Below are 13,804 nucleotides of genomic sequence, written 5' to 3' on the forward strand. Positions count from 1 at the left end.
AGATTGTAAATAAACAACCACAATGCCTTAAGATAACTGCTATAATGGAAGTATTTCCAAAACACAAAGTTAACACCAAAAAAGAGGAACACCCAAGTGTGCCCAAGGGGATCAGGGAAGGCTCGTCCAGGATGGCCTTGAACCAGGCGTGGGAGTGTACCCCACGGTGCCCGGGAGAAGGACATTCGGGACCCAGCGGCCTCGGCACGGCCGCCAGAGCGCGGAGCCGCGGCGGACAGCTCCCACGCGCCGGGGCGAACCGCAGGGACTGGGAGACTCCGGGCTCGGAAAGCAGGGCTGAATCCGGCCGGGAGCTTCGGACTGCTGTCCTCCTGGACCCAAAGGGAGTCTTTTGGGAGGAGGGGGCGGGTGCGACAGGGACACGAACACAGAGCTCGTCCCCAACCCAGACTGCAAAGGAGCCAGTGGACGGACCCGGGCGGTGCCGTCTCTCCACCGTTCTGCGGGACTTACCGGGACAACCCTTCCTCCTTGGTTTTGAAAGACGCCCTTCCGTGATTTACCAGTTTGGCCTGAATCTTAACTACTGCTGTCTACAAGTTTCTAAATTTTCTCTTCTCAAAAAATAAGAAAAAGAAAAGGAAAGACTTTCTCTTTCCTTCCCCAAGCAAAGTCGACCGTTTGGCGCCTAGCACCCTGCCCCGGAAAGCTCCTGGGGAGCACTTCGAATTCGGTGCCTTCTCGTCCATGGCCCCGCCTCTTCCGGGAAGTGACTGTCCCCTTTCCGCGACCGCGGCCGTACGCTCGGCTTCTCGGGCTCCCAGCCGGTCGCTGTACGCATGGGTGGAACTGTAGTCCTGGGGCTCCGAGCTTTCTTCACTTTCACTTAGGCAAATCACCCGCCCCGCTCCCCGCGTCCCGCTATCGCCGAGCCCTAAGCTTCTACAAGCTTTCTCCGTCCGCCCAGGGGCACTTCCGGCCCCTCTTAGACTCCAGTGGCGCGGAAAACCCCGAACTGCGCACGCGCGGGCGGAGCCCCGGCGGGAGGGGGGGCGAGGCGCAGGCGCGGAGTGTCCCGCGGTGGGCGCCGGGGCGGCCGGGCTGCTGCCTTCTCCCGCTGTGGGCGCGCAGAACCCCGCGGGCCGACGGCGGCCGGCCGACGCTGAGACGCCCCTCGGGTGGCTTTAGCGTCCTGTTGCGCCACGGCCGCCCCGCCGATCAGGTTCCTTCGGGAGACTTCGACTTGTTCGAGGTAGGGTGAGGGCGCGCGCCGTCGCTCTCCCTTGCTGCGGGTCCATGCCCCTCCACCGTACTCGTAGCTGGCGCCCCCAGCCCACCTGGTGGCGGCCGGGTCAGCGAAGCTGCTACAGTGTCTAGGGGGCCCGGGCGGCCCGGCCCACGGCCGGCGGGGATCTTCTCGCCCTCTCCGCAGGCGGCACAGGTCCCCTCAGCCGCGGGAAACTTGCCCGTGTGTCCGCTGGGCTCCGCCCTCGAGCGGCTCTGGCGGCGAGGCTTGCCAATGCCGGCTCGGGCTGCGGGACCCGGCGCGCGGCCCAAAACGGCCCTTTAGGCTTTGACGAGGGGCTTGGGGGGTATAAGGGTCGGGGGGTGAGGTTGGGTTCGGGAATCGGGCTTTTATCACCCGTTTGATGGTACCTCGCAAGTAGCAACTTAAGAATGTTTAAGAGATGTATGTAAGTATTACTTAAATTGGATTTGCTGCTAAAATGTCAGTTTCATGAGAACGCAAACTCTTCTGTACCTGGAAGAATTAAATTATGATGTTTGGAGGTTTTATGATGTTATTTCTTTTCCCTGATTTTCTCGTGGAGATGAGCTGGAGAAGAATCACTATTGGGAATTGCGGAACACAGGACTCAAGGGTAGAGAAAGGGCTTGAGAGGATCCTGGGATAATTCCTAGAAAGAGCAACTATTTGCTGTTTAAACCCTGAAGACAGAACTTATGTGAGTGCTTACTGCTCTGTATATTTCACGAGGAGACGATTACAAGCGAGTGTTTTGAAGACAAGCTACTCTGGAATGTATATTCAAAAGAAAAAGAGTCCAAATTCGCTGACGGCTTTTAGACGGCTGCTATGTAGTCTTTTAAAATGTTCACTGGCACATGCACTTGCTTGCAGAGAGTTCCATGGGTGCATGAGTGGAGAGGGACCATATTGGAACTACTTAGATTTACTTTATCTCGTTCTTTTACTGTGTGAAATATGCAGAGTAATAATTTCCTATGAGAATATGTGTATTTACAGTTGTGTTGGTTTTTTTTTTCCCTTGAATGGCTGTAAGTACAAAGAAGTTTGGAGATTACTAGAATATTGCTTAAAAAACATGTTTTTGTGCAAGACAGAACCAGTGTTAATGTGACCCCCGACAAGTCGGTACCACCTCTGCAAATATCAGTTCCTTTTCTGTAATTGGAGAAAATAACATGGTCCCTAACTCACAGGATTCTTAAATATGTGAGGGTGGGGGGATAGAGAGAGAGAGTTAGAGTTTTATCTCTGTACCTGTCTATAATTAGTATGAAGTATTTAGAATTGAGCCTGGCAAAAGTCAGCACAAATGGCATATTAAAGTGGTTACAGTGAAAAACCAGTTTCATTCTCAAAAGTTTATTTTACAGAGTATATTTTACTGAGTGCCTGGATGTAGAATTTTGTGTAAAACCTGCCTAAATCTTGACTATCATATTTAGACCTAAGTTAGGAAAATTAATCAAAGCCGTACTTGGCTTACTTTCAGGAATTAGTAAATAACTCAAAATTTTACCACAATAGTATGCATTATATTTAAGGCATAATTAAATGTCACAGTTATATATATATATATATATATATATATATATATATACACACACACACACACACACACACACACACACACACAAGTCCAGATGACTGAGGGTCAAGTGTAGATACTTACATTAATGTTAGTGTTTTGGATTCACTAGTTAATGAGATACATCTTTCTCACTAAACATAGTTTCCCTGGTGACCAAATTCAGAACACTTCCTGTGGCTTTCTTAGCTCCACTCCCAAATCTGCCTCTACTGCAGAGTATATTTTATTGCCTATGCCCTCTCTATCTCAGGAGCACTTAAAACTCAGTGTTTTCAAACAACATAAATGTATTATTTATCCTCCTTCCTTTCCAAACCTGCTCAGTCTACTGATAATGGCATTTAGTATTAAGAGTAAAGGTTGTTTCCGAAAATTAAACACAAGGTAAAATTCTATAAAGCAAGCCCAAGTTTTAATTGGCTTGAATAAGTAATATTAGAGGGACATATCACATTAGAATCCTTTATGTAGTTTTATACATTAACGAAGGATGGACAAGAAGATGAACAGCTTAATATCCAATTTCACTGCCTATAAATAGTCAAACTTGGTTAAACTCAGTTCATACCATGAGGAACCTGGACGTTAAAGAGGTTTGACTTTGGGTTTTGACAACCTGGGTTTGGATCTAGGCTCTGCTAAGTTATAGCTACATAAGTCTGAGTATCTTTTAATTGAGCCTCAATATCCCCTTTTGTAAAATAAGGACAATACTTAGAAGGATGTTGAGGATTAAAGGAAAGGTTTGTACCTCTTAATCCCCTTCGGGTATTTCATCCCCAACCCCTCCCTCTGGCAACTATACGTTTGTTCTCTGTATCTGTGAGTCTGTTTTCATTTTGTTTCGTTTCTTCTGTTTTTTAGATTCCACATATAAGTGAGATCATATGGGTATTTGTCTTCCTCTGTCTGACTTATTTCATTTAGTGTAATACCCTTTAGATTGACCCATGTTGTTGCAAATGGCAAGATTTCATTTTTAATGGTTGTGTAATATTCCATTGTGTGTGTATGTGTGTATCACACCTTTATCCATTTATCTGTTGATGGACACTTAGATTCCTTCCATATCTTGCCTATTGTAAATATTGCTGCAGTGAACATTGATGTGCATGCCACTGCTTTTGTTCAGCACCCCTTATCCTTTAGAGACTGGTCTCTTTTGCCCCTATTCTTACTCTCTCTGTTTCGTTTGTCTTCTATATTGAGGTCACAGGGATTTTTTAAAACATAAATCTGAGTGTTCACATTTTATTATCTGAAGTGCTGTGCTTCGTACTTCCTAGTTTTGCTTATCTGGAATTGTTTGATGGATGGCCTAATGACTTTTTTCACTTATTTATATTATTTATTATCTATTGCATCTCACATTACTTCATGATATATTCCAAGTAGTGTGCTTAATTAATTCAGTACATTAAAAATGAGGTGATATAATGCAGAATGAATTTGTCTGTGGTGGTGGGAGAAGTGGAATTGGGAATGAGGTAAGTAGTCCATGGCAGATTCAGAAACAGCAACAGTTTGCCTTTTCTTAACCATTGTTTTCTATTAATAATTCCAGTTCTGTTATGACTGTTCTCACTGCTGTTAACCCCTACTTTGATATGAATGGGAAGTGTGAATCACTACATACTCACAATAAATTTGAAAATTTAGAAATGTATAGTCCTTTGTTAAAATGCTTTTGGTCTCTATCAAATTTCCTATGTACATGCTTGCTGTAATTAACCCTTGGTGATTGATTTTTCTTCTTGAACTTTTTTTTATTGAGAATCTGCATATTTGTTACTGTTCCTGCTCTGATGGAGTTTGCTTTCTGCGAGGGGGAAATGATATGTCCCTTAATTTTAATTTTTTTATTGTAAATAAACAAATATTAAAGACCATGAAGAGCTTTATGGATATATTGAAAATCCCAGAGGAGTTTTTTTTTCTATTTTTATATATTGCAGGATATTAAAAGTGTTTTTCTTTGCATCTGTTTATATGTCTCTTTAGCCTATTAGAAACAATTTTACTATTGTAACCTAAAATTAACTCTCAAGACATTCATGTGTGTTTTTAAAAATCCATTATCATTAAATTACAAAGTGATTCCTATTTTAAAAGGTAGGATCCTTCAGTGTCTGTTAGATGCAAGTTACCATGGCAACCTAACAGCAAACTGCAAATCCCAGGCTAAGCACAGCAAATAAAAAACATCATTGTCACGTAGCACACTGTCTTCCGTCTTGTATAGAATCTCACATTCGTTGTGAGGAGCTAATCACATTTACCTTCATGCCCCTTGCTCCCCCCAATTTTACCTGAAAAACTACCATTTTCTAATGGTAAAATACTAAAATCAGTCAGCTGATGTGTCTGCTAACTGCAAGGTCATGTATTAAGCATTAATAAAAACAGTGTCTAAAAGAGCATTTAATGTTGGGAAAACCAAAAAGTAATGTGTCTTCTTTGCTCTTCTATAATAAATAAATTACTATAATTGAGAAAGGAATAGAGGTGTGGGTGGGAAAGAAGGGAGTGTTGGGAAAATAATAGCCTGGTGGTATTCTAGGGAACTTAAATTAGCAACAAGCTGAAGCTAATATACATTAATTCTTGCTATTAAATAATTTGAGAATTGTTTGATTTTCAAGTTCTGACTTGTGTAAGAGATTCAAAATGAACATTACTTGTAAAAAAGATGGTGAATATTATGTAATTGTGACTGTAACACTAGTACTGTCTCAAAAGGCATTTGTTAAGTGTCCTTCTTTGGATGTTAACTAATATACCTTTTAAGTGGCATTTGATTTATCATGATAAATTAGGTTCCTTATTGCCTTCAGGATAGGATAAAGTCCCAAGTTTTTTAATGTTGTTTACAACAGTTCTTCTCAGACTTCAATGTGCCTGTGGGTCACCCGAGACCTTGTTAAAATGAAGCTTCAGATTCAGTTGGTTTAAATTGAGGCCTGAGATTCTGGGTATCTAATATGTTCCTCGGAGATGCAGATGGCTGCTTGATGGTCCTTGGACCACATTTTGAATATCAAGTCTACCAGTCATTCTATGGCTGGCTTCTTCTCTGCTGCCCTAACTTTATTACTGGTAGCTATGCCTTGTCCTTTATGGCACTGTGTCATGGACATGCTTATAGTATCCCCTACAGTAGCAGTTTGCCAAGTGTGGTCCAGGGATCCATGAGACTCTTTCAAAGGGTCTACAAGATCAAAATTGTTTTCATAATTATTGTAAGATGTTATTTCCCTTTGTCATGTTCATTCACTTGTGACTGTACAATGGAGTTTTCCAGAGGTTACAGACATGTGATGATGCCATCGCTCTGGCGACTGATAGAATGTGTACTTGTGTGTTGCTTGTTTTAAAAGTTTTTCAGTTTTAATTTATAATATGGTAAATATTGGTAGATTTAAACAAAAGCTCTTTGAGGTCCTTGGTACTTTTTAAGACACCACAACCTTTGAGAACCGCTGCCCTATGGTTTTTTTAGGCCATGGACACAAAGACTCACATCTAAAACTTTACCAGAGCTCTTTCCATAGCTTACGGTGGCTGTTCAGTTAGGGTGGGAGTTTCAGCCCCCCACATGGACACTGCAGTGGGGTGGCCTCCTCACCTTTCTGGGCAGTGGTAAAAGGCCTCCTCTGACACCATCCAAGGGGGAATGGGAGTAAGTAGCATCCTGTTACCTCCTGTTGGGGGTGGACATCTAAGTTCTCCACCTGATGCCATCATCATGGCTCCCTACTTGGCCTACACAGCCTTCTCTGAAACTAGCTTCACCAGGGTGGAAGTCCAGGCTACCCACTTGGCCTTTGCTGGTGTTGGGGGGGAAGAGGAAGGGCCAACAGTTCTTTTAGTGATATTTGACTGGAGTAGAGTGATTATTGTCTAAAAGTTTCCTGTCTTGTTAGGCTCCCCTTTTCCTGCTCCTTTGTCTAGAGTGAGCAAGCTTTCATTAGGCTTTTTTTTGTTTTTGCGGTACGCGGGCCTCTCACCGCTGTGGACTCTCCCATCGCGGAGCACAGGCTCTGGATGCGCAGGCTCAGGGGCCATGGCTCACGGGCCCAGCCGCTCCGCGGCATGTGGGATCTTCCCGGACCAGGGCACGAACCCGTGTCCTCTGCATCGGCAGGCGGACTCTCAACCACTGCGCCACCAGGGAAGCCCTCATTAGGCATTTTTGTTTTTCCCCTGCACCCGTTGGTGTTTCCCCTGTTGCTGGCTTCTCCAAGTCTGGGATAGTTGACGCAAACAAAAACTCAGGGAACTACCACGATGTCATTCCTGGGGTCACGTGGTTCCTAGCCAGTCTGCCTCCTTCAGAGTCGTCTTATGTTTGTCTTATAGTATATATTTTTCAAGGATTTTAGTTTTACTAAGCAGGGAGAATAGGGAAAATTACATCTATTCCATCTTCCTGAAAGTGGATGTCTGATTGCTTTTATTAACTTGCACTTTGAGATAAAGAATTAGAGACTAAACTCCAGCCCCACTGCGTATCTCTTATATTTGGTTGTATAAAAATATATGAATAAACATTAAAATATTTTCATTAAAGAAAAACTAGGTTTGAAAAACGCAAATAACTACTTTTGGGAGAAAAAAGTTTAAATTTAATTAAATAGAATTGATGTGAAAGGAGTCATGACCACAGTTGAGGATTTTACAAAACAAGGTAATTTTGTGTAGTAAATTTGAAGCTTTAAATTATCAGTGTTCTGGAAAATAAAATTATAGCAAACTTGTTCTAGGAAGATATAATGAACCTGTAATAACCAGTGTACAAAAAAGAAATTGAAATGATTTCATAAAATTAAAATAGTCTCCAATATCTAATAGCTTTAAGCTTAGTTCTTTCTCACTTTCAGAAAACATTTCAATGTCATGCCAGAGTGGTGATTTCAGAGCATTAAAAAGATGGGGGAGGGTGGGCTTCCCTGGTGGCACAGTGGTTGAGAGTCTGCCTGCCGATGCAGGGGACACTGGTTCATGCCCCTGTCTGGGAGGATCCCGCATGCCGTGGAGCGGCTGGGCCCGTGAGCTGTGGCCGCTGAGCCTGCGCGTCCGGAGCTTGTGCTCCGCAATGGGAGAGGCCACAGCAGTGAGAGGCCCACATACCGCAAAAAGAAAAAAAAAAAAAAAGGGATGGGGAGGGCTTCCCTGGTGGCGCAGTGGTTAAGAGTTAAGAATCCGCTTGCCAATGCAGAGGACACGGATTTGAGCCCTGGTCCGGGAAGTTTCCACATGCCGTGGAGCAACTAAGCCCATGCGCCACAACTACTAAGCCTGTGCTCTAGAGCCCACAAGCCATAACTACTGAGCCCGCATGCCACAACTACTGAAGCCTGCATGCCTAGAGCACATGCTCCGCACAAGAGAAGCCACCACAATGAGAAGCCCACGCACCGCAATGGAGAGTAGCCCCTGTTCACCCGCGCGCAGCAATGAAGACCCAACGCAGCCAAAAATAAATAAATAAAATAAATATATTAAAAAAAAAAACGATAGGGAAACTACCCAGTTCACTTAATGAAGCATGCATTGTCACAATAAAACCTGTCAAAGATAGTTCCCCAAAGCAGTTCCAACACAGTATGTATAGACATTTGATGTTTCTGCAAAATTGGTTCTGTCAGTGTAACTTAAGAAAGCAGTGGGTAAAAATTAAACACTGTACGAATGTCTGTCTCGCCTGCCCTCCTTCTCTCACATCTCTGCTCTAGGCTCCCTGTTCTCTGTCTACTACATGCCGTCTTTGTAACACCGCTCCACTAGCCCCCCAGCCTCCCCACACACACACACTTAAGCTTGGCCGTCTTGCCCTGCAGGTACATCAGCAAGTGGAGCTTTCCTCTCTTCTACTGAGAACTGACTTGAATCTTTCAATCCAAATGCATGAGAGAGAAAATCTCATTTAACCCACCGCTGCCATGTACCTGGTACAAACAGGGCTGCTATAGTATAGCACTAGGGGCACCTAAATGGGTTGAGAGTAGAGCTATTTTTCATATTCTTACATCTTAGAAATTTTTTATTACCTATGCTGTGGATTTTTCTTTCCAGTTATTCAGCAAACAGTTATTGGGTACCTATCATTTTAGATCTCTAAGTGAATTTTTAAGAGAAAAATGAAAGCAACATTTGGAGTAGTCAACCATTTAATTTCAATCAAAGACCATCAGCTTTGACTTGAGATGCAGCATTTATATGTTTAGAAAATCTTGATGATGTTCATTTTCTAGGTATAAATTTTATAGTATATCAGTAAAAAACAAAAACAAAAAAACAGACAATCAGCATGGGCTGATTCTTTGGAGAAGAGTTAAGGGACACTATTGATGCTAGGCAGCACTGCTCCAAATATGCTTCTTTGGGAAAATAATTAAAATTAGTTTTATGTGGTTCACCATTTATAAGTTATAAAAATTGGATGATTGCTCTGGAATCATTTCAGAGGCATTATGCCATCTCTATCAATAGATCCGCAGTTTCACAAATAAGATCTTTTACCTTTTGTGAGCTTAGGAGTTAAAACACTTAGGCCCATATGAGTAAAAACCTGGGTCATAAATCATTCTGAAGTAAAATCAACTAGTGTAGCAAATGCAGATTTTTTTTTTTTTTAACAAAAATTTATTATCTTATACTTCTGTAGGTTAGAAGTCTGACATGTCTGCCTGGGCGAAAATCAAGGGAGCAGTAGGACTGCATTCCTTTCTGGAGGTTCTTGACTTATCTGTGTCCTTGCCTTTCCAGTCTCTAGTGACCACCTTCATCTTTTGGCTCACGGCCCCCTCCCTCCATGCAGATGATAGTTCTAACTTTTTAAAGTAAATATGAATGGATATAGTACTAAAACTTAAGCTTTGTCTGTCTGATTTTGTTTAGTTTTTTAAGGTATATGGAACAATCTTATGGATGCTATACATGATTTTCTTCATTGTCCCTAATATTTGTTTAGACCTGATGGCCAAAAGAAAGGAAGGCAATTTCTTCTCTCCTGGAAATGCCAAAAGACCAAGACAAGAAGAGCTGGATGATTTTGATAAAGATGGTGACGAAGATCAATGTACAGTTTCTTTCACTAATGGTACCTCTGCTTTGGTGAGTGCAAAATTACAATATTATGTCTTTTGATTTGCATGTTTCTCATGTCTGGTTTATATGTCATATTCTTAATTCAGTATCAGGAGCTGGGTCTCTGCAGAGGAAAAGTAATATGAATTTTAAAAAGCTGAGATAAAATCATCTCACTAATTTTGAAGTTTATGTTAATGATTAGAAAAAATTAGTAGAGAAAACAGCGAAACAAGGAGCTGGTTCTTTGGAAAGATCAATAAAATTGACAAACCTCTACTAAGATTGACAAAGGGGAGAAAAGAGAGAAGACACAAATTACTAATATCAGGAATGAAACAGAGGATATGACCACAGACTCTGCAAACATCAGAAGGATAATAAGGGAATACTGTTAACAACTCTACACACATAGATTCACAGCTTAGAAAGAGTGGACCAGTTCCTCGAAAAGCACAAACTACCACAATTCATTCAATATGAAATAGATCATAATCACTCTGTAACTATAAAGGAAATTTAATTCATCATTTAAAAACTCCCCAAAAAGATATCTTCAGTTCCAGTTGGTTTGATTGGAGAATTGTACCAAATGTTCAGGTTCAGGTTCAGGTTCGGGTTAGCATTCAGGAACAATTCTTAGACTTAACATCAAATGTACAAACCATTAAATGAAAAATTGATAAATTGGACCTCATCAAAATTAAAAACTTTTCTTCTGCAAAAGACCCTGTTATAAGGATGGAAAGTCAAGCCAGGAGAATATTTGCAAATCACATATCTAACAAAGTTCTAATATCTTGTTTGTATAAAGAACTCTCAAAATTCAGCAGTAAAAAGCAAATAATCCAATTTGAGAATGGGCAGAAGACATAAAGAGACATTTCACTGAAGAAGAGGATATACAGATGCAAATAAGCACATGGCATGATGTTCAGCATAATTTTTCATCAGGGAGATTCAAATTAAGACTACAATGAGATATCACTGCATACCCATCAGAATGGCTAAAATTTTTTGAAAAGTGACAACACCGGGCTTCCCTGGTGGCGCAGTGGTTGGGAGTCTGCCTGCCGATGCAGGGGACGCGGGTTCGTGCCCCGGTCCGGGAAGATCCCACATGCCACAGAGCGGCTGGGCCCGTGAGCCATGGCCGCTGAGCCTGCGTGTCCGGAGCCTGTGCTCCGCAACGGGAGAGGCCACAACAGTGAGAGGCCCGCATACTGCAAAAAAAAAAAAAAAGAAAAGAAAAGTGACAACACCATATGCTGGTGAGGATGCAGAGACACTGGATCGTTCAGTGGTGGGAATGTAAAATGATACAGTCACTCTGGGAAATAGTTTGGCAGTTTCTCTAAGAAATTTCACACGGAACTATATCATATAAGCCAGCATCTGTCACAGAGAAAAGAAGATTTATCTTCACACAAAAATCTATACATGAATGTCCATAGCAGCTTTATTCGTAATAGTCCAAAACTGACAATCCAGATGTCACACAGTGAGTGAGTAGTTAGGCGTGCTGAGGTACATCTGTACCCTGAGATACTACTTAGCAAAAGAAAGCAGTGAAGTACTGATACAGGCAAAAATGGATAGTTATGCTGAGCAAAAAAAAAAGCCAATCTCAAAAGCTTACATTCTGTGTGATCCCACTAATATAACATCTTGAAATGGCAGTGTTTCAGAAATGGAGAACAGATAATTGGGCCAGGTGTTAAGGAGGGGGTGGATTGGGTGGGATGTGGATGGGGCTCTAAAAGGACAACGTGAAGGATACTTGTGATGGAAATCTTCTGTATCGTCACTGTATCACTACGAATATGCTAGTTGTGGTATTGTACTGTAGTTTTCGAGGTGTCACCTTGGGCAGGAACTGGGTAAAGGATTCACAGGATCTCTCTGTATTATTTCTTACAACTGCATCTGAGTCTTCAGTTAGATCAAAATAAAACGTATTTTTAAAAAGTCTTCAACCACGATTTTCAGTATTCTACTCATACAAGGATGTAAATGTTTTCTGCTTTTTAATAAGCTGGTGTCTAGTAGAAGAGAGCCAGGGATTTTTAAAATAAATGACTAAAAAGGCTGGAGACGTTAAGTGTTCTTTAAAAACGTTTGGAAGGTTTGGTAAAATATGTTTGATTTATTTTCGTATTTTTAACTACGAAGTCTGACCACTCTGTGCCGAACTTTTGCTTGAAACATTGATAAACCTTCTCTAATTTAATTATGACATATATTCACAATATGAGAATTTTAATTACATATCCTCCCCTCAGTGGGGGACATTTAGCAGTGTCTGAATATATTTTTGGTTGTCACAACTAGGGTGGGGGGAGAGTGCTACTGGCATCTGGTGGGTAGCAGCTAGGGATGCTGTTCAACATCTCACAATGCACAAGACAGCCTCTCTCCAACAAAAATGATCTGACTCAAATGTTGGTATTGTCCGTATTAAGAAACCTTGATACACTTATTAGATCCTATAAGGACTTTAGAATGAGTGGTTAATCATATAAGGTCTCCATTTAATAGCATTTACTCATTGACTAAAGTTAACATTTAAAATTATACTTTCTGGCCTTCCCTGGTGGCGTAGTGGTTGAGAGTCTGCCTGCCGTTGCAGGGGACACGGGTTCGTGCCCCAGTCCGGGAAGATCCCACATGCCGTGGAGCGGCTGGGCCCCTGAGCCATGGCCGCTGAGCCTGCACGTCCAGAGCCTGTGCTCTGCAATGGGAGAGGCCACAACAGTGAGAGGCCCGCATACCGCAAAAAAATAACCACTATACTTTCTGTAACATTTTTCATTGGTAGCACTGCTAATCTTTCTCTTCTAGCAAATGATTGGTTGATTGTAGTGAGTGAATTCGATTGTTTTCTCTCGTTTTTTTAATTAATAGACAGCAGCAGAAGTTGGAATCATTGAGAGTATTCAGCTCAGAAACTTCATGTGTCATTCGATGCTTGGACCCTTTAAATTTGGTTCTAATGTCAACTTTGTTGTTGGCAATAATGGAAGTAAGTGCTTTTGCCCTCCTTCTTATTTGACTTTGAACAGTACCTTGAGATCAGAATGCACTAACTTTTTAAAATAGGTGACTACTAGCGCTGATAAATCTAAGGTGTAGACCTCTGATTTGTGGTCATGAACTTTTTCAGTATTGCCTGCCAGTCTGCACTTTAAGAAATGAGTTAACTTTAGGCTCATTATGCAACAGGGCTAAACATTTCCTGCTTATTCTTCTGAATCTATGTACCTTGGAATTCATACCACAGAAGAGTAGGCAAGCTATCCTCATTGCAACTGAGGCAGGCCTGTGTCTTATATCTATTAAATGTTGTAAGAGCGTGAATAAAGTGCCTTGGGAATCCAAACTTGAAAGAAACTAATTCTTATGGTTGTGGCCAATGAAAGCTTTAAGAAGAGGTGGTATTTGTGGTGGTACTTGAATAAAAATGAAAAATTCTTTAGATCTTATTGGGGAAGAAGAAGCTGAGATGTTCCAGGCAAAGATTGCTCATCACCAAAGGTTGGGAGGGGTAGAAGCAGATGTATATGGAGAGAGGTGAACAACCTCATAGGGTTTTATCATATCATACATGGTAGGGAGGGGCAGAAGCATACACTGGAGAATCAGTTGTAGGTAATGTTGAGGATATTGACTGCCATGATAAATATTTGGGGATTTCGTTCACAAGTCAGTGGGGAAGCAGTTAAAGTTTTAGAGTATAGAGGTGACACGGTGAAGATTTGTGAAACAAACTGGCCACATTGTAGAGAGTAGATTAGAAGGGGGAAGACATAGGAGTTAGACCAGTTAGGTAGCTTTTGTAGTGGACCCCCGCCAGATGTGAGGTGTTGGCTGCTTGACTGAGCCAGTACAGAGGG

At 41.9% G+C, this 13,804-nt stretch overlaps 2 protein-coding genes across 4 annotated transcripts in view; one reads left to right on the forward strand and one right to left on the reverse strand.

Annotated features, from left to right (window-relative positions):
* GEN1 (GEN1 Holliday junction 5' flap endonuclease) overlaps window positions 1–834 on the reverse strand; it is a 30,255-nt gene extending 29,421 nt beyond the window's left edge. The window contains exon 1 of the mRNA XM_079941169.1: window positions 475–834. The gene's annotated coding sequence lies outside the window, so the exon portion shown is untranslated. The remainder of the gene's footprint in view (window positions 1–474) is intronic.
* Window positions 835–1,018: 184 nt separating this feature from the next.
* The window catches only part of SMC6 (structural maintenance of chromosomes 6), a 76,566-nt gene continuing 63,780 nt past the window's right edge, over window positions 1,019–13,804 (forward strand). For 2 of the 3 annotated variants that reach the window (XR_013831106.1, XM_079941167.1), the window contains exons 1-3: window positions 1,019–1,213; window positions 9,796–9,938; window positions 12,816–12,933. Coding sequence is in view for 1 of the 3 variants with exons in the window: in XM_079941167.1 (XP_079797293.1) it covers window positions 9,801–9,938; window positions 12,816–12,933 (256 nt within the window). In the remaining 2 variants the exon portion in view is untranslated. Of the gene's footprint in view, window positions 1,214–9,795; window positions 9,939–12,815; window positions 12,934–13,804 lie in introns of those variants that run through there. The other variant, XR_013831107.1, reaches the window with a different exon arrangement.

Source organism: Stenella coeruleoalba (genome assembly GCF_951394435.1).
Source record: "Stenella coeruleoalba genome assembly, chromosome: 13".
Classification (NCBI taxonomy): Eukaryota; Metazoa; Chordata; class Mammalia; order Artiodactyla; family Delphinidae; genus Stenella; species Stenella coeruleoalba.